This window comes from Delphinus delphis, chromosome 2 (assembly GCF_949987515.2).
Source record: "Delphinus delphis chromosome 2, mDelDel1.2, whole genome shotgun sequence".
Classification (NCBI taxonomy): domain Eukaryota; kingdom Metazoa; phylum Chordata; class Mammalia; order Artiodactyla; family Delphinidae; genus Delphinus; species Delphinus delphis.
In genome coordinates, this window is record NC_082684.1 from 3,433,244 (window position 1) to 3,460,140 (window position 26,897).

Below are 26,897 nucleotides of genomic sequence, written 5' to 3' on the forward strand. Positions count from 1 at the left end.
GCCCTCGTGCCCAAGCAGCTTCTGCCTGGAAAGAACCTGGGCACCCGACGGGGGACCTGGGCATGCGGACTTCCCCTCATGTCTCCCAGGTCCCAGCTCTGTCCTCTGTGGGGTCAGCCCTCCTGGCCCAAGGCCCAGGGCTAGGCCCCCATCCGCTTCCCTGCTAGACATACAGCTGCCCCTTTGGTGATGAACTCCTTTGAGCCCCCTGGGCTGGGGATGGGGTGATGCAAGGTTGGGGGGGCTCCCTGGCGGGGACCCCACAGAACCCATTGTCCGGGGAGCAGGAGGCAGCCCCTGGGCTGGTCCTGGCACGCAGGGCAGGATCCGGGCAGGAGTTGTTGTGGGCACCACAGCAGGGGGCCCAGCCCCGGAGCACAGCTCATAGCTTGGAGGGGTGCAGGGCAGGACGGCAGCGGGGGGCGTCAGCCCCGGGTGTCCTGGCCGCGGCCGGGTGGGACAGGGAGCCACAGGGAAGGCTGAGGAAGCCCTGTGGCAGCAGAGCGGGGCCTGAGTCCCACTGGGGACCCCTGGCCCAGGGCACCCCAGGCGTCCGTGGGAGCAGAGAACCCAGGGCAACAGTGCAGGGCGAGAAGCCTCAGGGTTATCTGGCCGCTGCTGCCGGCCGGCCGAGTGAGGGCGGGCAGGCGGGCCTCAGCACTGGCCTTATCGCTCCCCTGGGCCCTCCAGCACCCCGTCACCACGTTGCCCTGGCGATGAGCAGGGAGGCCTGGGGAGGGCGAGTCCGCCAGGAGACTCAGCTCTTGGCTGCTGGCAGGCGGCCTTGATGGCTCCTCAAAGGCAGTGGCTCTGCCTGGGACAAGGCCCACGTGTCTGGGGCAAAGCGCCTTGGTTCGTTTGTTCACTTCCTTCATTCCATGATCCTTGTCTAAGGAAAGCCCCACTCCTGCCAGTACTGCCCCTGCCATGCCCGCCCAGGGGCCCAGTGAACTTCCAACTCTGGAGAGCTCGGGGGCCAGAATCCCTGCACCCCAGACACCTGTCGGGGACGACAGAGAAGGCTGGGCCACTCGTCCCCAAGGTACTGTGACCCTGTGCCTGGAGCCCAAAAGGGACACACAGCCCTGTGATGGCCTGTGGCCACAAGGCCCCTGCTCTGCCCCCACTTTGGCCGTGTTGTGTGCTAACTTACCCCACTACCTCGATATTCCCACTGATTTCCTTTCCTGTCAGTTTCTTCAACTTTAAAATACTGTATTGAGAGCAGTTTCCTAAGTTACCTGAAATCCTGTTCAGAACAAGGGTGCTTCCTGAAGTCGGGATGGAGGGGAAACAGGCACGGCTGGGGAAGGCTTCTGCTCCAGAAGTGTGTGGGTGTGAAGCAGCCCTGCTCCACGGTGACTGGTTTTGTCCTGCTACGGTTTAACATTGAGGCATACTTGACATAACAAACGCACAGCCTTTGAGCGTGTGGTTTGAGGGTCGTGACCATGTCCACACGCGTGTAAGCATCCCAGCCAAGGCAGAGGCTGAAGAGATTTCTATCCTCAGTGATTTTTTTTTTTTTTTTTTGCGGTACGCGGGCCTCTCACTGCTGTGGCCTCTCCCGCCACGGAGCACAGGCTCCGGACGTGCAGGCTCAGCGGCCATGGCTCACGGGCCCAGCCGCTCCGCGGCATGTGGGACCTTCCCGGACCGGGGCACGAACCCACGTCCCCTGCATCGGCAGGCGGACTCCCAACCATTGCGCCACCAGGGAAGCCCCTCAGTGATTTTTTTTTTTTTAAGCCACACCGTGCGGCTTGCGGGATCTTAGTTCCCCGACCAGGGACTGAATCCGGGGCCCAGGCAGTGAAAGCGAGGAGTCCTAACCGCTGGACCGCCAGGGAATTCCCACATCTTCAGTGACTTTTATAAAGAATTTCTGCTGATAGAATGCATGCTCATGGTAGAACGCTCGGACTGTGCAGAGAAATCCAGGGCAGGATGTGGCAGGGGCCCCTCCATGCAGCTCCCAGGTAAAGAGGCTGCCCGCCTGCCTGGAGGCATCCCACCACCCAGACAACCACTGCTACTAGCATTTGGTGTATTTTCTTCTGTTTTTCTCTATGTACATATATACATATGTTCAAATTTTTTTTCTATGCATACTTTTTCACATGACATCAGATCAAATCTAGTATTTAAAAACTTACTGTAGAGTAAGCATTTCCGTTCACTGTAAAACATTGTGTAAATACGATTTTTGGGAAGCCTCTGGTGTTTACTCTGTGACATCTGATTCAGCTGGCGCTGATACGATAGAGCTGACGTTAGAGAGAACTGAGGCTTTAAAATGTGAACTTTATTTCTTTTTGGAATAAATAACACATTTACATGGCTCAAATTCAAAAGATACAAAAAGTTGCACACTACAGGGGACCACCATGACCAGCTGCTTGGGTAGTGTCTTTCTGCCCCTCCTCTGCGCCCTGGAATTATGAAAAAGATTGCAAACCCACCAAAAGTTAGCAGAGTACACCGTGTCCACTGGCATCATCTACCTCTCCCTGTAGGTATGATCGCCTACAAACTCACGTGATCATTACCACGCCCAAGAGACTTAACGCTGCTATGATGAAACTGCATGACAGACTGCTCAGAACGTACATCCCCCGGGAAGACACGTGCTTTCTAACATCTGCATATGGTTTCATGAGAGGAATGCTCCCGAATGTCAGTTGTTTTTAGTGTTTCACAATTACAAACGATGCTGTGCCGTATGTTTAACCCTGACTTAGGATTTGTTCTTGAGGACAGGCTTCCAGAAGTAGGAGTTCCGGGACTTGAGGGTTTTAAGGCTGCTGCTGGACCCAGTGGCTTTCCCAGAAGGGCCGTGCCAACGGGGGCTCCCCGCTTGCTCCATGTGCACGCCTGCCCTGGGTGTGCACTAAGCAGTGTCCTTTCATCTCCTTTGTCCATATGTGTGTCTTCGGTGTTCCTCCGACTTGTTGCAACTATTTCCCCTTCTAGTTTTATGCGGGGTTTTTAATTCACGGCATCTTTATATTTTGAAGAAATCAAATCTATATAGTATTTTCCTCTGACTTTTCCCACTACTTTTGAGTTCAGAAAGTGCTTGCCATCCAGAAATCAGATAGTTTTTTGCCCCCTAGTTTTAAGACTCTTTAATCCACTTAATGTTTGTCTGAATGGTTAAGTAGCGGGCCGCATCAGTTAACTGTGAAGTCACTGTCCCGTCCTCTCACCTGCGTGCCGCCTTCACCTTGTTAACTCCCCGTGGACCTCGCTGGGCTGCCTGACGTCACTGGCCCTTCCATCCACATCCCACTTCGTTTGCTGGCCCCTGTCATCGCTCCTGGCAATCCTCATCTGTTTCTTCTTCTCAAGACAGTGAGGTGGCATCAGAAAGCGCAGGTCTGGAGTCCCACCGAGCTGGGCTCCAATCCCAGCGCTCCTTGTGCTGACTTAAGCAAGTTACTTCTCCTCTCTGGGTCTCACTGGGGCTAATGGTACTGACCTCTCAGGGCCCTACTGAGGACGTGAAGCTGCACGCGTGAGACCCTCACAGCACATCTGGCACAGTCAAGGGGGGTGTCTGTGGGTATGAACATTATTTTATGGGTTCTTCTCTGCCTACCCCCAACAAAGAAAATCCCAGTGGGGATTTTGACAAATTGAGGGAAAGCCATAAATGCCTCTGGGAGGACTGGTGTCTTTCTTTGCACAATGGCTGTGGTCTTCCATCAGGAACGTCAACTGCCTTCCCAATTCGGGCTCTCTTGGAAGTCTTCAGTAGAGCTTGGCCAGCTCTCGACCGAGTCTGACATTTCTTGTTCAGGCTGTTTCCCGGCACGTGACACATCCCGCTGCTGTCGTGAACGTGATCTTTTTTCCACGTGCTGGTTTCCACTAGGGCACTTCTGGTGTCTGGTTTTGTGTCCTGGATGAAGACTCAGGCCCAGGGTCTCGAGCCCCCAGAGCCTGCCCACAGCGGCCCTGTGCTCTGCCTCACGGTACAGTGTCCTCCCCAGGGCCACCTCTGCAGTGGCACTCCCCCAGGACAGCCCCCGGGCAAACTGGTCACGAAATGACGTCTGCCCACACCCTCCTGGCCGTGGGGCTGGGCTGGCAACACCAGCAGCAGATTCTTTGCAGCACCAGTGGGAACAGCCTTCCTGAGTGCCCACTCAGGGCACCTTCTCACCACTCAGACATCAGACTCGACTAGGCTCGGAAAAGTCTAGTTTATTGCACTGTCTCAAAGCACAACTTAAAAAAGAAAAAAGAAAAAAAAAAAAACTGTACAAAGCACTGAGGCTACAAGTAGTTTAAAAGTATCAAACTAACTAGACTGGGTTAATTGCACTAAAGTCCCGTGGGTTCAGGAGAGCTCTGCCATCTGAGGAGCCCGGCAAAAGGCACAACATACGCAGAAGAGGAGCCTCAGCCGCCTGCGCTCCCTCTGCTGTCACCAGACTTCTGAAAAAACGCATTCTATAAAAGTGAAGTAGTAAGTAAGGTCTGGGATTTCAGCATCTTGTCCTCATTTAGACCTGGAAAACCTCCATCCTCATGGCTAGCTGGGTCCTGTCAGAGAACAAATCTTATCGCTCTTCACCTGTGGCCTGGGGGCTCCCGGACACACCTGCTTAGTAGCAAACAGGCATTGAGTAACTGGGCCCCGGGCCAAGGGCAGGCTAAAAAAAGCAGCCAGGCTGGAGTCCTTCTGTGGGGCTGCCTCCAAGAGGGAGGGGTGGCGGGCTCAGGGCGGATGCCTGGCTGGGCTGCAGAGTCCTACAGCTCAGATGCCAGCGACAAGGGTAGGCACTGCAGGCCGAGCCCATGGACTGAAGTCTGACGTGGCCACAGCAGGCCCCAGTTTCAACCTCGCTGGGCACCCACCCAGATGCCCGCTGACAATGTCTGGCTGCCACTCGCAGCCAGCAGGCAGGTCCCGTGGCTGCCCCACACATCGAGGACACGCAGGGCGGTGTCCATCCTCTGAAGCTGCAGCCGAGAACAGTGCAGGCTCAGGATAAACCAGGGGAAGGAATCAAAGGCCTTCCCCTGGTTTCAGAAAATACATTTCTCTTCTAAATTTGTAAGATCTGATTTCAAGTGAGGTATCTCATGTAGGTTTGTAATACAACAAACAAAAAAGGCAAGAATTAGTAGATTCATCCTCTGAAGGTGCTTCTGGTTTTCACGACGTCGCCAGCAGCAGGGCTGAGTGTCACCCTATGACATTCCTATGTCACTAACATGGCTAAGGTTCCCACGCCCCACCACACCTGCCTCGGATACACACGCACACTTCCGTATTCCGGGTCACCCACTGGCCTTTCCTGTTCTGCTGGAGGCGAGCCCGGCCCCCTGGGAGCGGGCGGGGAGGGTGTGTGTGGCGTGTGCATGTCGCTATGCGTGTGTCCTCGTCCTGGCACAGCTGGCTTCCCATCTGGTGTGGCCAGCAGGGAATGGGCGCTGGGGCCTGCGTCTCAGAGAGGAGGTGGGGGGACCCTGTGGTGGAGACGAAGCCATCCCAGGAACACATTCGGCGGATGGACGGCACTGACCTTGGGCTCCACGGGCCCGGGAGCGGTCAGCGAGGGGAAGGTGACCACAGCAGACGGCGGTACCACAGTGCATGCAACTGGAGCAGCCGCCGTCCCACCTGGGGACGGCCTCAGCGCGAGTCAGAGGCCCTGCTGCTGCAGCAACGGCTCCGCACCTCTCGGCCAAGGCTGTGGGTTCTGGAATGAGACGGAAACAAATACGGAGGAAAGCAAGAGCGGAGCGTCCCACCTGGCTAGACGTGCCCGACAAGAGCGGGCGAGGCACGTCCAAGGGCAAGCGACTCAAAACCGCCCGTGTCCGCCACACGGGTCTCGGTGGCCCCCTGCCGAGAGCTCCTTCAGATGACCTCCCACTCGTCGTCCAGGTCCTCGGGGTGGGGGGCGGTGGCCTGGCTGCTCGGGGCGCCGTGGGAGTGGCTGAAAGTCCTAGTCAGCCGCTGCAGGAGGGAGCCGGCGGGGCCCACTGCCCACAGCTCGTCTGACAAGGTCACTGCAGGGACAAGAGCCAGCCGCACGCCTGTTACTCCCCAGCCCGGCTCCACGTCTGCACGCGCGCTGCCTAGCGGTGGGGCCCCGGGCACGCCCCGACCGGCACCTCGGCTTCCCTGGCCTTCAAGGGAGCGGCCCGGCGCCCCGTCCTCTTCCCGGGAGACCCCGGCAGAGTCCGGGTGCTGCGTGGCCCCCGGCAGGTGTGACCCTGGGATGGGCTCCCGTGTGGGTGAACCAGCCCTGTGGGAGCAGCACCGCCCCAGCCCCCGGCCAGAGCCCCACCCCACGGCCAGAGCCCCACCGACGCCATCCACGGGAGCGCCAGCGCCCTGGCACCTGCCTGTGAAACACGTCACGTGCCCGGGAATCTTCTTCCAGTAGTCTCCGGCAGGGTTTCTGTCGGTGACGCCGTACCGTCGGGCGAGATCCCCATTGGGGCAGCGGGCCCACACGGTCCTGGCGCTCAGGGCCAGCTGGCAGGCTTGCAACCCTGCAGGCAAACGGAGCGTCTGTCTGCCCTCAGCCCCGGCCGCGGAAGGGACGGACCGACCCTCCCCGCAAGCCTGCTCTCGCCCTGGCTGGGCACCGAGTGGGAGCCCAGGGAAAGGACGCCCTGTCTGCAGGGCCGGCAAGGCTGCAAGAGCCCAAGACCCGAGGACCAGAGCCCAGGCGGTCCGGAAACGGTCATCCGACAAGGAACCCCAAGGACACGGGGCTGGCGCTCTGCTTGTGGGGTGCCCACGCTGGGGAACACTGAGGTAGACGCTTGCTGTCACCTGCCTCCCCAGAGCCTCAGAAACAAACCAGGCCCCAGTGTGGCCGCAGTGGCCACCGCCCACCCAGCGCCTCTACCTGGCACGTGCTCCCAGTCGGTCCCCACCGGCATCTCCTCGGTGATCCCAACTCGGACGTGCACGTTCCACCTGCTGTCCAGGGCCCACAGCATCTGGTCGCTGGGGCTGGAGTGGACGCTGACCAGGGCGACCCCGGCGGGCTGGAAGCAGGAAGGGCCTTTCCTCAGGGAAGGAGGTGGGCGCACATGATTGGGGAGGGCAGTTCCCGCACAGCCCAGGGCAGCCCGGCACGGCAGGAGCGGCGGGCAAAGGGGTGGGGGGACCAGGCCTGTCCCCAGAGCACAGCCTCACAGGGATAGAAACGCCCCGAAGACCCAGACTGAGGGACCTCCCACCAAGCAGGGAGCCCCAACTCTTCAGTGCTGCATGTCCTGGGGAACAAAGATAGGCCAGGTGACAGGAGAAGGAAAGGACATGGGGAGACCTGCGGGATGCCGGGCCAGGAGGGGAGGGCTGCGTTAACGGGCAGCGACAGACGGCAGGTGCCACAGGGGAAGGGGAGGTGGCCGGGGGCCTGGCCTGAGGGTCCTCACAAGCCCCTGTTCACAGCTTCATGCTCGGAGAGAAGGCAAACGTGGCCCAGTGTTGGCAGTGGGTGACTCTGGGTGGACCTGAGGCTATGGGAGTTACTGAAATCTGCAAGTTTTCCGTTGGTCTGAAGTTTTTCAAAATGAAAAGTTAAATTTTATAAGTTATGAAGGTAAAAGACACCAAAAAACGCAGTTGCCATTGAGAGTGTTGGGACAGAGGGTCCGCGGGGAGAAGGTGTGTGGACCGGCCCGGGAGCTCGATCAAGGGTGGCTGGGCAGCCTGGGGAGGGGTCGAGGTGGGTGTCTGTGGACATGGGTCTCCCCACTCACGCCCCCGAGCCCCCCTCTTCTGCTCTGCTTGGCATACAGACAGGGCCAGGCCGAGAGCCAGGCCGACTGTGCACAGCTGCCACGAGCTTCGCAGGAAACAGGAACCGGCAGGCAAGGCGGCCAGTGAGCCCGCTCGGCCTCGCGTGCGGGGAGGGGTGCCCTAGGCCCAGCATCCCCCCACCCCCACCGCTCCAGAGAGGATGAGGGGCTGCGGGGAGCGGATGGACGGCCCTGCGATCGATCGGCACACCACGCTGGGCACAGACGCGGCTGACACGCCCTGTGTGCCTGTGGGAGATGCGATCAGAACTCATCGGCGCTCTCAGCTGAGGAGCATCCTAAATGCTTTCCAGGCAAGAACACAGGTTCTGAAAGCGCTCTCTGCTTTCCCATGGCTGGTGCGGCTGTGACTTCCGCTCTACGGAGACGGAGACGGGGGTCTGTGCCCCTCCCTTGGAATCCGCCCTCTCACTTTGACCAAAACAACATGGCGGAAGCATCCAGCTGGCAGGGCCGAGCCTGGTCTCGAGGAGCAGGCAGCGTCAGCTTCTCCTCTCAGAACTCAGCCGGCATGGAGAAGTCTGCGGTGCGGAGGCCCCGCGGAGGGGACAGAGGTGTGCGGGGCCCAAAGGCCCGGCCGTGGTGAAGCAGGGAGGAGCCGTCCATGCTGGACTCCGCCCGCATCCCAGCCCCAGAGTCCTGAGAGGTACGAGTAGTAAAGCGCTGCTCGAAGCCACGAAGTTTCCGGGCAGTGGTGCAGTGGGAAGACAGAGAAGACACTGTGATGCGGAGGCAGGGAAGAGCCGGCGGGCGAGGAGAAGCCCTCGGAGGAGGAGGAGGGCCGGGAGGAGAACCGCCACTGGGCGGCCAGGGCGGGTCGGCGCCCCTTCTCTCTCCTCTCCCTCCTTGGGCGCCCGTCATCTCCTGGACAGCTCTGAACCTGGACCCCCTCGGTCCCCCGGCCCCACTGCCCGGTTTGGGCACGGTCCTGCCTGCCACCCGCCAGTCACCAGGGTGCCCAGACACTGTGGGACCCCTCCTGCCTGCCCGCCTGCCTCGCTGCCACGTCTCCCGACTGCCCAGAGTACAGCGGGAACTCCTCGGCGTGACGCCCCTGCCTCCTCGGGGCCTCGGCCGGCCTGCCCTCCCCCCACACGCCCTCGTGCACAGGGCAGGCTGCAACCCACCCTGCACAACCCCACACAGCTCCTGGCCGGGGGAGCTACACCTGCCCGGGCTGAGGGGGGCATGGACACGAGGCTCCCTGCTTCCCTCTGAGGGAAGCCCAGCCCTTCACTTATTCTCATCCAATAAAAAGATAGCTTTTTACTGAAGGGTCACACACCTTTAAAAAACAACACAAACCCTAAGTGTACAGCTCGGCGGGCTTTCAGGGCATGAGGGCAGCCGCTGCCCCCCACCCCCAAACTCGATGATGTCAGGACGGGACTTGAACCTCACTCCCAGGGGAGGCAGCAGGAGGGGCAAGGACATAAGCCAGTTCTCAAAGGACAGGAGAGCAGAAGCAGCTGGAATACAAGCAGGGACGTTGCTGACTGCACATTACGAGGATGAGCAAGGCACCCGTATGGACACATCCTACGAGGGGTGTCATCCTGCAGCATTTCCCAGGCTGGGTTCCGCGGGACACCATGCCACCCCCGCAGCTCTCGGGTCGGCTGCTTCCTGGACACACACCTCCCCGTGAAGCCACGCGGTCATTTGCTCAGCAAACGCCGAGCACCTCAGATGCTGGGTGCCGGGGAAACCTCCCCGCATACAAACCACGCGCCTCTGTCCTCACAGAGCCTCCATTTCACCGGGGGTGGGCCAGGCAAACACACCAGGGCTGCGTCACGTGACGGGGAGAGAGGGGCCAGGGGAACACCACGGCAATGGGGTGGGGGTGGGGGTCCTTGACCCTGCCGCCCCAGCAGGGGCACGCCAGCCTGGAGGCCGGTGAGTGAGGAGGCGGAGGCGAGAAGGCAGCAGACGTGCTAAGGGAGGTGTGGAGAGAGAAGTGATGTGAGCGGACACCGCTGCTGCGAGGACCGCCCTCAGGGAAGCTGGAAGGAGCGGCGTCCCGTGCTGGAAGCCGGTGGAATAATCCAGGTGAGAGACAGCTCGGCTGGGGGCGCTGGGCAGGACCCAGGAGACGCTGTCCCCACTCTGATTCTCAGCACGGGCTGCTCACGCCAACCACCCGGAGGGCCCAGGCCTCGGCATTTGAGATGCCCCACTGGTCACTCTGGCGTCCAGTGGTGGTGGGCAGGTGGGGGCGGGGCTCTTTGAAAACACTTTAACTAACAGGATAATAAAGAAGCGGCGGGAAGGGCTGGGCAGTGGTAGCAGGTGTTACTCAGAGGTCAGGAGGAACACAAAATGAGCCCATTAGCAGCCCCTGGAAGTCTGCAGAGGGGCGGTGGAGGGCACAGCCAGGGCCGTTGAACCAGACTGCTAAGGGTTAAGAGGAGAAGAGGCCACAGGGCAGAACAAGGCTGCTGGGGCGCTACCTGAACAAGTCAGCTCGTGGGAGAGGGAGGGACGCAGGGAGGCGGGCTGTTAAGGTTCCAGGAGGGGAGGAGGGGCCGGTGAAGTCCTGGAGTCGCTGGGGGGTGGGAGGCAGGGAGAGGAGCAGAGGACTTCTTCCTCAGAGAAGGTCTTGTCCCGGGAGGGGAGAGGCGGCACAGAAGAGTTGTCAGGCGCCCCCGCCAGCCCCACACGCTGCCACCATCCTCTGGGACACTGGGTCCCAGCCCTGGCGATGTTCTGTGTCTTTTCCAGGTGTCTCAGTCACCTGTGTGTCCTGAAGGACAGTCACACAACAGGTCCCAAGGAGTGTTTGTCTGATAAAGTGGAGAGGAAGGAGGTTCTGGAAACTCACTGACTGGTGCTTCCCCGCCAGCCAGCCAGCCAGCCAGCCCGCCACTCAGCCATCATCCATCTACCTGTCACTGCCCACCCCGCCCACCCATCACCGCACCCGCCCATCCGCGCCTCCACCGCCCTCCCACCAGCCCCAACCACCCAGCAGGCGTTAGGCTGAGCGCCTGCCCCGTGCCGGGCACGGTGCTGGGTGCCGGGGATCAGTCTTCTTGACTCCTGGATTTTCAAGTCTGGTGAGAGACACGTCGTTAATCAGACAGTCACACGAGGACATGTAAGGCTGCCACAGGTAAGGGGAGCTACAGCGGTGAAGAACGTGGTGCTCTGAGCACGTACCTGGGGTCAGACAGGCGGTCAGGCAGAGCTGCCCTAGGAGCTGTCGGCGAGGTGAGACTGAAGGATGATCAGGAAAGAACCAGGAGAGAAGGGCAGGGAGGCGTGTGCCGGGGGGCAAGAGCGTATGCACAGGAGGGAGCGCGGCCTGAAGGGCCGAGGCTGGAGCGGGCAGGGCAGGGCCGGGCGCCACCTGCAAGGTCTGTCTCCTCAGCAGATCCCAGCAAGGGCTCTGAGATCAGAGGTGCTCAGACAGAGAGAGGTTTGGAAATGTATCCGAGGTCTGATGGCAAGAAACAAGACGCAATGAACAAGAGGACCTCCCAGCCGAGTCGAGGACTCAGTGCAGGTCAGACAGGCACACCACCCTGGCCTCCGGGAGAAGAGGCAGTATGGAAAAGACAGGGAGATTCCATAAATGTCACCCACCCTCTGCCACCCCGAGAGCTCCTGAACTCGGCCCAAGAAATGCTGCTTCACGAAAGTCGACTGGAACACATTCCAATGACCTTACTCCCAGAGGTCAAGCAGGGCCAAAATGCCAAGAGGGGGCTGAACAGGAAGTAGCTGTGAAGACTGCTCCTGCCCACGAACTGGCCATTTTCAAACTGGGAAACTCGCTCTTGCTGAACCCCAGACCCCTCCCTAGGGAAGGTGGGTAAGGCCAGAGTGGTTCTCAAACCTTGGAGTCCCTGGGACTCGTGGGGGACCTTGTTAAACTGGCACATTCCTGGGCTTGGGGCCAGACCTTCCACATCAGACTTTGGGGCTGGAGCCCAGAAGTGACTGAACAAGCCCTCCTTCTGTGCGCTCCCTTCTGTAAGACAGTGCTCTACACTGTGAAGTAGACAAGGCAATACTGCCCAAAGCGATCTGCAGATTTCAATGAAATCCCTACCAAAATCCCAGCTGGTATTCTTACAGAAATGGAAGAGCTGATCCTAAAATTCGTATGGAATTACAAGGGACCCTGAACAGCCAAAACAATCCTGAAATAAAAAACACAGTTGGAAGACTCACACTGCCTGATTTCAGAACTGTTACAAAGCTACAGTAACCAAACAGTGTGATGCTGACATAAGGACAGACATAGAAATCAGTGGGATAGAACTGAGGGTTCAGAAATAAATCTGTACAGCCAAGTAATTGTTGACAAGGTTGCCAAGATCATTCAATGAGAAAAGAGCAGCCTTCAACAAATGGTGCTAGGAAAACTGGACAGCACACACATAAGGGAATGAGGCTGGACCCTTAACTCACATGGTATATAAAATTAACCTGAAATGGATCAAAAATAAATGTAAGGGCTTCCCTGGTGGCACAGTGGTTAAGAATCTGCCTGCCAACGCAGGGGACATGGGTTCAAGCCCTGGTCCGGGAAGATCGACATGCCGCAGAGCAACTAAGCCTGTGTGCCACGACTACCGAGCCTGCACTCTAGAGACCACAAGGCACAACTACTGAGCCCACATGCCACAACTACTGAAGCCCAAGTGCCTAGAGCCCATGCTCTGCAACAAGAGAAGCCACCACAATGAGAAGTCCGCGCACCGCAACGAAGAATAGCTCCCGCTCGCCACAACTAGAGAAAGCTCACGCGCAGCAACGAAAAACAAAAACACAGCCAATAAATAAATAAATAAATAATAAATAAATGTAAGAGCTAAATCTGGCAATGGTTTCTTAGATATGGCACCAATAACAAAAAAGATAAATTGGACCTCATCAAAATTAAAAACTTTTGTACATCAAAGGACACCATAAAGACAGTGAAAAAACCCATAGAATAGGAGAAAATATCTCCAAATCATATATCTGATAAAGGTCTAGTATCCAGAATTAAAAACTCTTTAAAAATCCAACAAAAACAACAACAAAAATAAAATAAAATCCAATAACAAAAAGACAACTGAACTTTAAAAAGGTCAAAGGACTTGAATGGACATTTCTCTGAAGACGCACACATGGCCAACAAACATATGGAAAGATGTTCAATGTCATTAGTCATTAGGGAAATATAAATGAAAACCACAGTGAGGCATCATTTCACACCCACTAGGATGGCTAAAAAAAGAAAATGGGAAACAAGTATTGGTAAGGATATGGAGAAACAGGAATTCTCACATATGCTGCTGGGGACGTCAAATGGTGCAGCTGTTGTGGAAAACAGTTCGGCAGTTCCTCCAAGGTTAAACATAGAATTACCATACGACCCAGAAATTCCACTCCTAGATATATACCTAAGGAATTGGAACAGATGTCCAAACAGAAGCTACACGAATGTTCATGACAACGCCCTTAACAATAGCCAAAAAGTGGAAACAATCCACATGTCCACCAACTGATGAGTGGGTAAACAAAATGTGGTCTTATCCATACAATGGAATAGCATTCAGCAATAAAAAGGAATGAAGAGGGCTTCCTGGTGGCGCAGTGGTTGAGAGTCCGCCTGCCGATGCAGGGGACATGGGTTCGTGCCCCGGTCCGGGAAGGTCCCACATGCCGCGGAGCGGCTGGGCCCGTGAGCCATGGCCACTGAGCCTGCGCGTCCGGAGCCTGTGCTCCGCCAATGGGAGAGGCCACAGCACTGAGAGGCCCGTGTACCGCAAAAAAGAAAAAAAAAAGGAATGAAGTACTGATACTGATACAACATGGATGAACCTCAAAAACATGATGCTCAGGGCTTCCCTGGTGGTCTAGTGGTTAAGAATGTCTTGCAATACAGGGGACGCCGGTTCAATCCCCGGTTGGGGAACTAAGATCCCACATGCCGTGAGGCAACTAAGCCCACGCCTCTCAACTAGAGAGCCAACGAAAGATCCCACGTGCTGCAACTAAGACCCGACGCAGCCAATAAATAAATAAATAGTTTTTAAAAAAATGATGCTCAGTGAACGAAGCCAATCACAAAAGACCACATATTGTATGACTCCACTTATATGAAACATCCAGGAGAGAAAAATCCATACAGAGAGAAGGCAGATTAGTGGTTGCCAGGGGTTGCGGGGCGGGAGGAACCGAGAGGGACGCTACTGGGTGCAGGGCTTCCTTCTGGGATGATGAAACTGCTCTGCAATCACACAGTGATAAAAGGTACACAACGCTGTGAATGCACTGAGTGCCACTGATGGTAAATTTTATGTGTGCGTATTTTACCACAATTTTTTTTCTTTTAAATAAATTTATTTACTTATTTATTTTTGGCTGCGTTGGGTCTTCGTTGCTGTGCTGGACTTTCTCTAGTTGCCGCAAGCGGGGACTACTCTTTGTTGTGGTGTGCGGGCTTCTCACTGCGGTGGCTTCTCTTATTGCGGAGCACGGGCTCTAGGTGCGTGGGCTCAGTAGTTGTGGCATGTGGGCTCAGTAGTTGTGGCATGCGGGCTCAGTAGTTGTGGCTCGCAGGCTCTAGAGCGCAGGCTCAGTAGTTGTGGTACACGGGCTTAGTTGCTCCACGGCATGTGGGATCTTCCCGGACCAGGGCTTGAACCCGTGTCCCCTGCGTTGGCAGGTGGATTCTTAACCACTGCGCCACCAGGGAAGCCCCTACCACAATTTTTTAAAAAACAAAAAGTAGACAGGCTTGGTTGTGACAATGTACTATTGTTTTGCAAGATGTCATCACTGGGGGAGACTGGGTAAAAGGTACACAGGGTTTCTATTATTTCCTACAAATGCAAGTGAATCTGCAGTTTTCACAATAAAAATCTCAATGAGAAAAAGAAGCAGGCAGGCTAGAATTTTGGTTTATTCATATTCAAAACTTCATAAAAATGAAAAAAAGAAAGAAGGATGCAATTTGTAAAATGGAATAAATAAGGAATTTAAGATTTAACATCATTTGGAAATGCTAAAAAAATTATGTATAATCTTGGTGTGCTTCCAAAGTCTGTAGACAGTATGTGTGTGTGTGTGTGTGTGTGTGTGTGTGTGTACACGTGTGCAAGTGTGTGAGTGTGTGTGGGTGTGTGCCTATTCCTGCTTATTTTTAAGTGTCCTTTAAAGATAAGCTGCAGTGCAGGTGATGGGGAGGGAGCCACACCCCCTTTCTGGAAGCACCCAGATCACAGCCACCAACCTGCTTTGATATTTACAAATCAAAGGGGCTGTTCGTGACTATAAACACCCCATGTTCTCAAAAGATAAGCACTCAGTTACTCATTACTATGAACAAGTAACACCAGTGTTACAGGATATACCATTACTCTCTCCCATTAACTGAGAGACTCTCCACAATTTATAAACTGAGATCTTGACTAGACATGATGTTGAAGTTAAGGGGTGAAGTTTTCACGTGATGGACTGTTCCCAAACTGGGACTCCAAAGGTTCTGCTGCTGTGCACACCGGCCTGGGGGCCCAGAGTGACCGTTCTCAGGTTAAGGGATTCATCTTAGCTGCCAGATGCAGCAAAAATACAGCTGAGTTTAGATAACGTGAGCTGGAAATGTGGCAGGTTCCGTGTTTCCTGGAATCAAGACAAGCTTGTTTTCGAGTTACATACAGTACTTGTTAACTCTGACTCCAAGCTTCTCGTCTCGTATATTCCCCCAAGAATTCGGACTACAGTCACTAAGTTAGTTGTGGTAAGACCACACACTCTGAAGACCACACATACAGATGGCCAAAAAGCACATGAAAAGATGCTCAAAATCACTAATTATTAGAGAAATGCAAATCAAAACGACAATGAGGTATCACCTCACACCGGTCAGAATGGCCATCATCAAAAAGTCTACAAACAATAAATGCTGGAGAGGGTGTGGAGAAAAGGGAAGCCTCTTGCACTGTTGGTGGGAATGTAAATTGGTGCAGCCACTATGGAGAACAGTATGGAGTTTCCTCAGAAAACTAAAAGCAGAACTACCATATGACCCAGCAATCCCACTCCTAGGCATATCTGGAGAAAACCATAATTTGAAAGGATGCATGCACCCCGGTGTTCACTGCAGCTCTATTTATAATAGCCAGGACATGGGAAGCAACCTAAAGGTCCATTGACAGAGGAATGGATAAAGAAGATGTGGTGCATATATACAATGGAATGTTACTCGGCCATAAAAAAGAACAAAATAATGTCATTTGCAGCAACATGGATGGACCTAGAGATTGTCATACTGAGTGAAGTATGTCAGACACAGAAAGACAAATATCATATGATATCGCTTATATGTGGAATCTAAAAAAAGGATGCACATGAACTTAATTACAAAACAGAAATAGAGTCACAGATGTAGAAAACAAACCTGTGGTTACCAGGGGATGGGGGGGAGAGATAAATTGGGAGATTGGGATTGACATATACACACTACTATATATAAAATAGATAACTAATAAGAACCTACTGTATAGCCCAGGGAACTCTACTCAGTGCTCTCTAATGGCCTGTATGGGAACAGAATCCAAAAAAGAGTGGATATATGTATATGTATAACTGATTCACTTTGCTGTACAGAAGAAACTAACACAGCATTTGTAAATCAACTATACTCCAATAAAAAAAAAAAAAGACCACACACTCATAGGATAAATGACTCTGGTAATCACAGACAATGGAGAGATACAGCTGATGGCTCTGGTCGCCGGTCACCTGCCCTCCGCTGGTGGCAGCTGAGGCAGGCAGAAGTGTGCAACCCAGAAGTTGTCCAGCCCTCCCTCAGCTATTTTCACTAACATTGGTTTTCTACCCAATTTCGTGAGACTGCAAGCTTGGCCCCTGTGGTGTGTGGCCTCAGTTGCTTCAGGGGCCTCCGAACTGGTCTCCATCCTACCTGGGGCTGCAGGATAGTCTGCACTGGGCATCTAACTGTCTTGCACTGTTGGCCACGGTCCCTGCTACCTGCAGGGTAACCCCCACCCCCCCACAGCCCTGCACCCTCTCCCAGCAGCACCCCCTTTCTGGCCTCACGGTTGGCCAGGCCCAACCGCGCTGGGCTTTGGCGCTAAGCAAACAGGACTTTGCACCCCACCTCTGGATTCCCCTTTGCAAGACTGCTGCGAAAACCCTCCCTGCTCACAAACTGCCTGCTTCGCTGGCCTCCTGAAGGACCCCCTGCCCCATCTCCCAGCCCAAAGGGGCCCCATCCAGGCTCATCCCACCAGGCCTTCCCCAGTGTGCCCCCCATACTCCACTCCCCTAGGGGCTGGGCAGACTCGGAATCCGTCACGCTTTTCCATTTTCACAGCCCGCAGAGCTCCAAGCGTGCCTGGTCTCACAGAGCCTCTGCTCAAGAAACCCTCATGCAACTGGCATATCGGGGGGCAGCAAGGCTCAGGAACCCCACGTGAGGAGAGGGAAGGCAGCACAAGCAACTCCAGCTCAAAAGAAAACACAGCCTCTTACTAAAAAGCTCTGGCTTTTCTGAATCAAGGTCTCACCAAAACCGATTTGGGGCTGGAAAGGATGCAGGAGACCGGCTAAGCCCAACCCCTTCATATCCTGGGTGAGAAAACTGACAAAACTAAGGCTGAGAAGTGAGGGTCCTGCCCATGGCTCTGGGGCTCAGACCAGAGTTCTCCAGACTTGTAGCAGACTGAGCCTTTGTCCCAAGAAACACACACACACACACACACACACACACACACACACACACCTCCCTCAGCCAGAATGTGAATAAATCCAGGAGAAAAGAAAAAAAATTGCAAATTTTGCAACCAAAGGTAATGTTTATCTAGACAGATCCTTCTGGTATGGACTTTATGTGACCTTGGATAAAATGCAGCAGGAATGTTTCAGGAACACCAAGGCGGATGAATCGGAGAGCCTGCAGAGCAGCACAGACCACACCACAAAAGACGCCTTCTGGAGAGAAACCCTAACCCGTCACGGTGGCCAGTCCCACTTCCTTCCCCTCCAAGTTGTGCCCTCCCTCTGTCCTAATGAACCTTGAATCCACCTAACATTTGTGACACACGGTGAACTTTGCCTTTCCTTGAGGATTTGGGGTCTGGACCGAGCACCCCGAGGCCGCTGTAGGGAAGCCCTCAGGCTGTCCCTGGGCACGTGGCCCCAGAGTTGTTGCACTTTCTGAGGTCTGTCGGGTCATTTTAGTTCTTCCGCGTTTTCTCCTGTAGGGGATCCTTGTGCTGCCTCTGGTCTATTCCTTCTCATTTCACAAAAGCTTCAAACCTGGATACCAGTGTTAACAGCCTGTATTTAAAGTACCAGCAGGCTCTCAGACACTCTGGCCTTCAACTCAGCACGTGACCCGGGGCACACCCCCTCCTCCTCGGGCTCTGTGTCCTCAGCTGGAGGATGAGCAGGTGACCTGCGAGGCTCCCCTACCAGGTTTTCACGCTCTGAGTCTGCGACATGGCAGTTCTGGCTGCCCTGGGCCTGCTGTGCCGCCCAGTGGTCTCCCCCGAGACCTGCGAGCCCCGCTCTGCGAGCTGCCTTGGACCCCTGTGGCAGGCACCCAGGGCAGGTGCACGGGGGCAGCTCTGCCAGTACTGGTGGAACACGTTTGGCTGAAGTATAGGATTTTATCTGGAGAATGAGTTGCACTGCTAAAACTGCTGACCCAGCTGAGCGAGGCCACCAGATGCCAGGCTCTGGATGGGAGCAAAGTTCCTCTGCTTCTTTCTTCCTCTAGCTGGCCGACTGCAAAGCCAGAGGACCTCCCCCCTGGGGATTCCTGCGCCGGCTCCTGCAGTCTCCTTGGCCCCCGCATCTGGTCTGAATCCAGCAAGACACAGCATCTGCTAATTGCAGGGGGATGTGCTAAAGAAAAACACTCAGAAACAGGTTTTCTGGGCAGCTGTTATGTTCCGTTCTTCCTGAGCAGGAGCTGGTGAGGTCGGCCGTGATCACTCTTTCTGTTCACCACTGGGGAGTGGACCCCAGCCCGGATGACTGTGCCCGTGGTCAGCAGCAGGGCTCCAGCGTTGCTGTGATACGAGGTCTGCAGAAACTCTATCCCAGGGTGCAGGTGCCTCCAAGAGCTTCTCACATTCAGCGGCTCAACTGAATGCCTGGTGCTGGGGCCCTGTTCACCGGCTGCTGCCCAGGCAGCCTGGGGCTGGCCGTCCAGAGCAGCAAAGCCCAGAAGGGAAAGGTCCCTGGAGGTGACCCTATGGTTTGCTCCCCTGGGACCGCATGCAGACCCTTCCTGGTACTAGCACACACCTGTCAGCTGGGACAGATCCCTGGGTGTTTGTTTTAATCTCTGGGTCATCGGGTGTTAGAGACTGGTGAGCGGACTGCTGCAGGGCTGGGGAGGGCCATCCGTACCCTGGCGGCCCTGGACTGGGGGTCACAGCCTTCCGGAATGAGAAGAAAGGTTTAGGGACAAATACCCCAGGGAAGGCTAATGTTTCTTAGGAACAGGGCTTGAAGGGATGAAAGCTCAAAACAACAGGTGTTCAAATGGAGCCATGGGAAAAATGGCGACGTGGGGAAAAAAGTAAAGAAGTGGCAGAAACCAATTGCCCTCAGAGTGGGGCCGCTCCGTCCAACAGCGTTAGACTCCATTTCTGGAGGTCTTCTCCCTCACCTGCAGGCAGCACCACTGTGTTCGTCAGCGACTCAGTGTGTAACAGAGAGCTCCACCGATACCTCGACACCACTCAGAGATGCTCAGAGGATTAAAGGAAAATGGACAGGAGGGAGGGGGCATCCTCTGAGGAGCCCTACCACCACGAGTGCGGAGTTGGAAGGGAGGACCTACACCATGGCTCTCAGCACTGGGTGTGTGTCCGAATCACCTGCAGAGCTTTGAAAAGTCCACAGCCTCCTGGGCAATCATAACAGAAGGAACACACGCATCTATCCTTGCAGTCCCTTCTGAAAGAAACAACACTACAGCGAGAGTGGAAGAGGTTTTTTTGTTGTTGTTTAAGTTCAGATCTCACAAGGATAATGACAAGAGGAGAAAACTGCCACACAATTTTGGAGGCTGGAAAGTGGAGAATGAGCAGGAAAGGACTCAGCAGCTGAGAGCAGGGACCCCCCCCCCCCCCCCCCAGCAAACCACACAGCCCGATCGCCGCGCAGAGACCGCAGCCAGCACGTCTCATGCACGCTCAGGGGCCCCAGCCAGGCTTGTGGGCCCCCCGCTTACACCAAGGTCACCGACGTCTACAGAAAGCCCCTGCGTGGAGAAGACAGCGGAGAGACAGAAAGCAGGCAACTCAAGGGACACGGAGACCACGCATGGGAAGAAACTTCAAAAACGTCCTTGAGGGCAAGAGAAGACTCGACCACTGTGAAACAGCAAAAGGAGTGTTCAGAAATTTAAAATATAATCACAGAGGAATTCCCTGGCGGTCCAGTGATTAGGACTCCATGCTCTTACTCCCGAGGGCCTGGGTTCAACCCTGGTCAGGGAACTAAGATCCCACAAGCCTCACAGTGTGGTCCAAAAAAAAAAAAAAGTGTATGTTTGTGTGTGTGTGTGTATGTATGTGTGTGTGTGTATATTTTTATAGAAATAACCCAATAGAGGGGTTGCAGGATAAAGAAGAAAGATAAAAACATAAAGAAAATAGAGAAAAGGTAAGAAAAGTAGAGGCCACTTTAGGAAGTCCACAGTACGAAAGCAGGACGCCCAGAAAGAGGACACAGAAATGGAAGGGGCAGAGGCCAGAAGGTGACTGCCAGCATGGGAACAGGACACATCCCAGAACAAACACCGTGAGCTCCAGGCTGAAAGGGCTCCTGGCACGAAGGATAAAACAGGCTCCCCCAGGCACATATCACTCTCTGCTCTCAGAACGCTGGGAACAAACAGATCTTACAAACTTCCAGAGAGAAAAAGCAGGTCAAATATCAAGGATCAGGTATCAGAATGGCTTCAAACTTCTCAACAGCAATACTGGACACCAGGAGATGACGGAAGAAGACCTTAAAATTCTAAAGGAAGTCTATTTCCAACCTAGACTGCTATACTCATACAAGGTCACGGATAAACGTGGGCAAAGACTTTCAGACACACAACGCGTCCAAAAGTTACCTCTACAGACCCTTCTCAGGAACCGACCGGAGGATAAACTCCACCAAAAAAAAGAGACAGAAAGAGGAAGACACAGGATCCAGGAGAGAAGGGATCCAAAGCACGAGCAAGGCAAAGGGGGCCCAGGAGGACAGAGTGATCAGGCCAGAGGGCCGGCCAGAGCATCCAGGACAGATGACTCCAAGAATGGGATGGAGCCCACACGCCCAAGTGTACGGAAGGGAAACGGACACAGCTGGCAGGGAGAGCCTGGGGTTGAATGTGTAAAACACAGAAAACCAGATGGGAAAAAAGACTACGATCGAGCCCAGGGAAAACAGAGAGTCGTGTGGACAAGCAAACGGAGTGCAGTTTACTGCCCGGCTCAGCTCTGAAGGGTGTGCGCCCCATCACAGCACCGCAGCTCCCGAGGATGGAAGCAGGGAGACGGGCGCATGGCTGGGGGGACAGGCACCCTTCCCTTCCAGCAGGAGTCAACCGAAAACCTCTAGAGCTAGAAGGACAGAGACGCAGCTCCCTATGAAGTTACTCAGGGAGATGACGCCAAAAGAAAGGAGTTCTCTAGACGGGGGATGACGGGCGGGTAGACGCGTTTCCTGTAGCACACCTGTAGAACCAGCTGACGTGTAGCCTGTATAGTTACGTGTGTGACTCTGATAAAAATAAGAACCAACCAACCAAGATGCCTGAGCCCCATCCCGCTGAGCTGATCTCCAGGGGAGGGACCCCGGCCTGGACATTCTCAGCAAGTACCTCAGCCGGTCCCCAGGTGGATGTGATTCTTCACTTTACTGGTCAGGAGATGAAGGGCCAGTGAGTTTGGACAATGTGCCCAAGGTCATTTGGTCTCATATGGAAAAAAATAACTTTTAGTTCAGGTTCTTTTTTTTTTTTTTGCGGTACGCAGGCCTCTCACTGTTGTTGTGGCCTCTCCTGTTGCGGAGCACAGGCTCTGGACGCGCAGGCCCAGCGGCCATGGCTCACGGGTCCAGCCGCTCCGCGGCATGTGGGATCCTCCCGGACCGGGGCACGAACCCGCGTCCCCTGCATCAGCAGGCGGACTCTCAACCACTGCGCCACCAGGGAAGCCCAGTTCAGGTTCTTTTGACTTCAAATAGCAGACTCTGACACTGAAGGTCCTGGCTGGCAGAGCCCCAGGGGCCGCTGTGTCCCCTGCTGCTGAGGGGGAAATGCCGCCACACCCTCCCGCCATGTCAGCGAGACCTGATGCATCAGCAACAGAGCTGGCAGGCACAACGAGGGCAGCCAGTCTCGTCACCGAGAGAAGGCCTGGACCCCAACACACACTGGCTTCCTGTGCCCCAAACATTCGGCGTCAGGGTCCCCACTCACCTGCCACCCCAGCCCTGTGTCTCACAGATGTGCACTCTGGATTCAGGGAGCCAGGCCGAAGAGTTTCACGGCTCACTGCAGGCCTTCCTCGCCTAGAGCCTGTCGGGTCCCAGCCGTCGGGGACACCCACTGCCCCTGGGGTCAACGGCAAACTCTCCAGGCCAAGGGCCAACTCCCCCAGAACCTGAGCCCGAGGACCTCTTGAGTCTCCTGTCACACGATGCCCTTCCTGCATCCTACCCTCCCAGAGGGTCTTGCTGGGTACGACTAGGATTTAGAGCCGAGAGGCACAAGAAACTGATGTCTCACCAGGCTGAGGATGGTCCCCAAGAATGGACCCCAACAACGAACTGTCCTGCCCAAAGCACCACGGAGCAGCACTTTTCCCTACTCAGAAACACTGGGCCAAATGAATTATCTGCTGGTCACTGGAAGTGCCCACTGGGTCTGCCAGGCCCAGTTCAAGGACTACATCGTCCACAGGAGCCAGAGCTGGCAACCCTTGGTGACCTGGGTCTCCTTCCTGGCTGCTCCCCTGACCTACTGCCCCCTCTGCCTTTGGTCACCGAGCTTTCATCTCCCTCCAGGGGCGGCCTCCCTCACCCCTGCTCCCCGGCAGCGCCCAGCACAGCCCCGCGCACTCTCGCATTCCTTTACAATTTTTTACTGTCTGATACATTTTAAACAGCTCTGCAGGGGTGTGACTCACATATAATAAAACGCACACATTTAAAGCGTATGGTTTGTGGGAACTCCCTGGCGGTCCAGTGGTTAGGACTCCGCATTTTCACTGCTGGGACCTGGGTTCAATCCCTGGTTGGGGAACTAAGATCCTATAAACCGCGTGGCACAGCCAAAAAGGTAAAAAGGGGTACAATTTGATCCCTGTTGCCATATGCCTACACTGCTGACACCACCCCGCACCCCTCCTTCATAACCCCTTCCAATCCTGCTGCCCTCACAGGTCCCCAAGCAACCACTGCTCTCTGGAACTACAGATGAGTCAGCATTCTCTAAATGTCATGTAAATTAATCATTATAATATGTATTATTTTTCCACCTGACTTCTTCACTCAACATAATAATCTCATCAAGTTCGGGTTATTTTCAGCCATATTTCCTCAAGTATTTTTCCTGTCACCTCCCCCTCTCTCTTCTCCTTTGGAACTCTGACTATACTTCTATTAGGCCACGTGAAGCTGTCCTGTGCTCACTCATGCCCTGCATTTTGTTTCCAGTCTCTTTTCTCTCTGTTTCAGTTTGGAAGCTTTTAATCACTGTGTCTTCGAGCTCACCAATCTTTTCTCCTGCGATGTCTACACTGCCGCTGATCACCCAGGGATTTGCATCTCAGGGATTTTACAATTTTTATCCCTGAAAGTTTGATTTGGGTCTTTTTTACGGCTCCCATTTTTCTACCTACCGTGTGCAATCTTTCCCCAGCTTCTAGAACATAAAGGATAAAGCCATAACAACTGTTATAATGCCCTGCCCAAGCATTTTATTTATTTTTTGGCTGCTCTGCGTGGCTTGCAGGATTGTAGCTCCCCAACCAGGGACTGAATCCGGGCCCTCGGCAATGAAAGCACCAAGTCTTAACCCCTGGACCGCCAGGGAAGCCCCCATCCGTAATTATTATAATAACTGTCATTGTAATAATCTGCTAAGCAGACTCTTCACAAGGGCGGGTGCCACCCCTGCCTTACTGCCCTATGCAGCCTCGCTGTCTGCACTGCACACAGTCAAGCTTCCACTGTCATAAACAGCATCAAAACAAAGAGCTTTGGGAACATTTCTGATTATTTCCCAAGACTGATTCTTATTAGATTATTCAGTTATGAACTTACTCCATAAGTAATGTAAGTTCATTGCAAGATATTCACAAAATAGAAGTGAATTAAAGGAAGAAAAGCAATCAGGCACAACAGCACCACACAGCTATAACCACTGCTATCATTTTGCTGTATATCTTTATAGATTTTTTTCAATGTACACACAATTTTTAAAAAATATTTATTTACTTATTTTTGGCTGTGTTGGGTCTTACTTGCGGCACATGGGATCTTCTGTTGTGGAGCGTAGGCTCTTTGTTGCAGCATGCAGGATCCAGAGCACGTGGGCTCTGTAGTTGCAGCACACGGGCTCTCTAGTTGTGGCCTGCAGGCTCCATAGTTGTGGCACACAGGCCCAGTTGCCCCACGGCATGTGGGATCTTAGTTCCCTGACCAGGGATCAAACCCACGTCCCCTGCACTGGAAGGCAGATTCTTAACCATTGGACCACCACGGAAGTCCCGCACATAATTTTATTTTTTTTTAAACAAAAACAGAATCATCAGACATACTTGGTAACTGAGATTTTTATTCTCCATGGGAAGAAAAACCTCCTCTGGGAAGCATAGTTCAGGGGATGTCGCTGCCCATGCTGCACGCATCCTGCAGAACTCAACTTGGGCCTCAGCATGAACCCCTGGCAACATCCTCAGGAGCAGGGACCTCCTACACACGAAGCACGTAACTAGCAACGCTGCTCTCTTTCTCTTATTAAAAAAGCGGTACTGTCAGATGCAACTGTGTCTCATGTTTGGCACGCGGAGCTCTGAGCTCCCTGTCCCAGGATGCCGTGTCGTGTCTCCGTGTGGTATCGCTCACTGGGATGTGAGGAGGGATTTAACCCATGGTGCCCCAAATGCAGTGAGAGGAATCTGGTTTAATTACCCCCAAGGTCTTGTACTTTTATGTCAGGAGGGAACACGAGTCTTCAGAACACCCCAAAATTCTTAGAAGCAGGCAGCTGGTTGGACCTGCAGAGCTGGGCTTTGGGGTGTGGGTGCCCCGCTCCTTCTGCCATCCCCATCCCCTGTGTTTGTGACCTATGCCAGCTGCGGAGGAAGTATGAGCAGCATCCAGTGTTGCCCAGAGCCGCCCTGGACGGGAGCAGAGAGTGAGAGCCACTCTCCCTGCGCCCTGTGCGCTCCCGGTGCCCCGAGACAAGTCAGTGGAAGGCCCAGCAGGGGTGGGGGACTGCTCTAACCCTAACGCCTCTCCAACGCAAGCCTTCCTGACGCTAGCTGTGAACTTCTCTAAAGATCTGGACGTGTAAAGCAGCATCAAGTTCTGTGCCCGCTGGCAGCATCTGCGAGCACGGCATTCTCATGGGATTACCTGTTACCATGTTTGCATATTTATTTTGGGGTTTTTCTGTTCATATAGCTAAAAATACCCAAAGCAGCTGAGTTTAAAGTAAGTTTTTAAGTGTTCGTTTGGCCACTTACCAGTCATATTAGTCTTAATTTTCCTAGTTTCTCTCTTTTCCAGGAAAAGCTATAATCCAGGCAGAGTAAACGACCACGGAGACCAGATGGGCCAGTCCACACAGGAAGAGTCAGCTGGAGGCTCCCATAGGGGAGGCCAGGACACTGGGCGGGCTAGGGAAGAGCAGGGGCTGCTCTGGAGGCGGAGGGGGCAGAGGGAGGGCAGAGAGGGTCCTCTGAAGGAAGAGGTGGGACCAGTGCGGGTGGGGCTAGCTGGACGATCCTCTTCCCCTCGGGCATACAGTGCCCCCAGTGCAGCGAATCACAGCATCAACTGTGCTCGCTTTACACACACCTCTACTATGGACAGAAAATTCTCCCACTGAAGCAGCAAACTCCAAAGAAAAGATGCTAAACATAACTATAAATATTTTCTCCAAATCCTTCCAAATGTTGGCAAGTCTGAAAACTGAGTCATTCGTTTTGAGTACTTTGTTAAAACTTCACCCCAAAACTCCTACAGGAGGGATGTTTTACCAGAGAAGAGAAAGGGACACAGAAATTGAGAAACCGCTGCTAATTTCAGAAGATCCCTGTGACTTCACTTCTCTGTGCCCTTTAGCATCTGTTACCGCTTCAGCTGCACACATCCTACCTGTAGACCAGGATGTGCATGCCCAAGAAGAAATAAAACAAACTAGAAAGAGGTCGAGGACTTCCCTGGCGGCGCAGTGGTGAAGAATCCACCTGCCAATACAGCAGACACGGGTTCGAGCCCTGGTCCAGGAAGATCCCACATGCCGCGGAGCAACTAAGCCCATGCGCCACAACTACTGAAGCCCGCGCTCCTCAACAAGAGAAGCCACCGCAATGAGAAACCTGCGCACTGCAACGAAGAGTAGCCCCCCACTCGCCGCAACTAGAGAAAGCCCGTGCATAGCGACGAAGACCTGAAGCAGCCAAAAACAATTAATAAATAAATTTTAAAAAAAAGAAGTCGATTATGATCAAAACATGGAAACCCCATTTACATTCTGATACTTGAATTCAACCAAACTGTCTTGATTTTCTAAATCTTTTTTTTAAAATAAATTTATTTACTTTTGGCTGCGTCGGGTCTTCGTTGCTTCACATGGGCTTTCTCTAGTTGCGGCTAGCAGGAGCTACTCTTTGTTGTGGTGCGTGGGCTTCCCATTGCGGTGGCTTCCCTTGTTGCAGAGCACGGGCTCTAGGCGTGCAGGCTTCAGTAGTTGTGGCACACGGGCTCAGCAGTTGTGGCTGGCGGGTTCTAGAGCACAGGCTCAGTAGTTGTGACACACGGGCTTAGTTGCTCCGCGTCATGTGGGATCTTCCCGGACCAGGGCTCGAACCCGTGTCCCCTGCATT

General features: G+C 54.2%; 1 protein-coding gene across 3 annotated transcripts in view; it reads right to left on the reverse strand.

The window, feature by feature from the left end:
• Nucleotides 1–1,912: 1,912 nt before the first annotated feature.
• TECPR2 (tectonin beta-propeller repeat containing 2) overlaps nt 1,913–26,897 on the reverse strand; it is a 95,257-nt gene continuing 70,272 nt past the window's right edge. For 2 of the 3 annotated variants that reach the window (XM_069540406.1, XM_060003891.1), the window contains exons 18-20: nt 6,879–7,020; nt 6,367–6,516; nt 1,914–6,027 (exon numbers count right to left, since the gene is read on the reverse strand). In XM_069540406.1, the coding sequence (XP_069396507.1) occupies nt 5,876–6,027; nt 6,367–6,516; nt 6,879–7,020 (444 nt within the window). In that variant the 3' untranslated portion in view covers nt 1,914–5,875. Of the gene's footprint in view, nt 6,028–6,366; nt 6,517–6,878; nt 7,021–26,897 lie in introns of all 3 variants that reach the window. The other variant, XR_011246353.1, reaches the window with a different exon arrangement.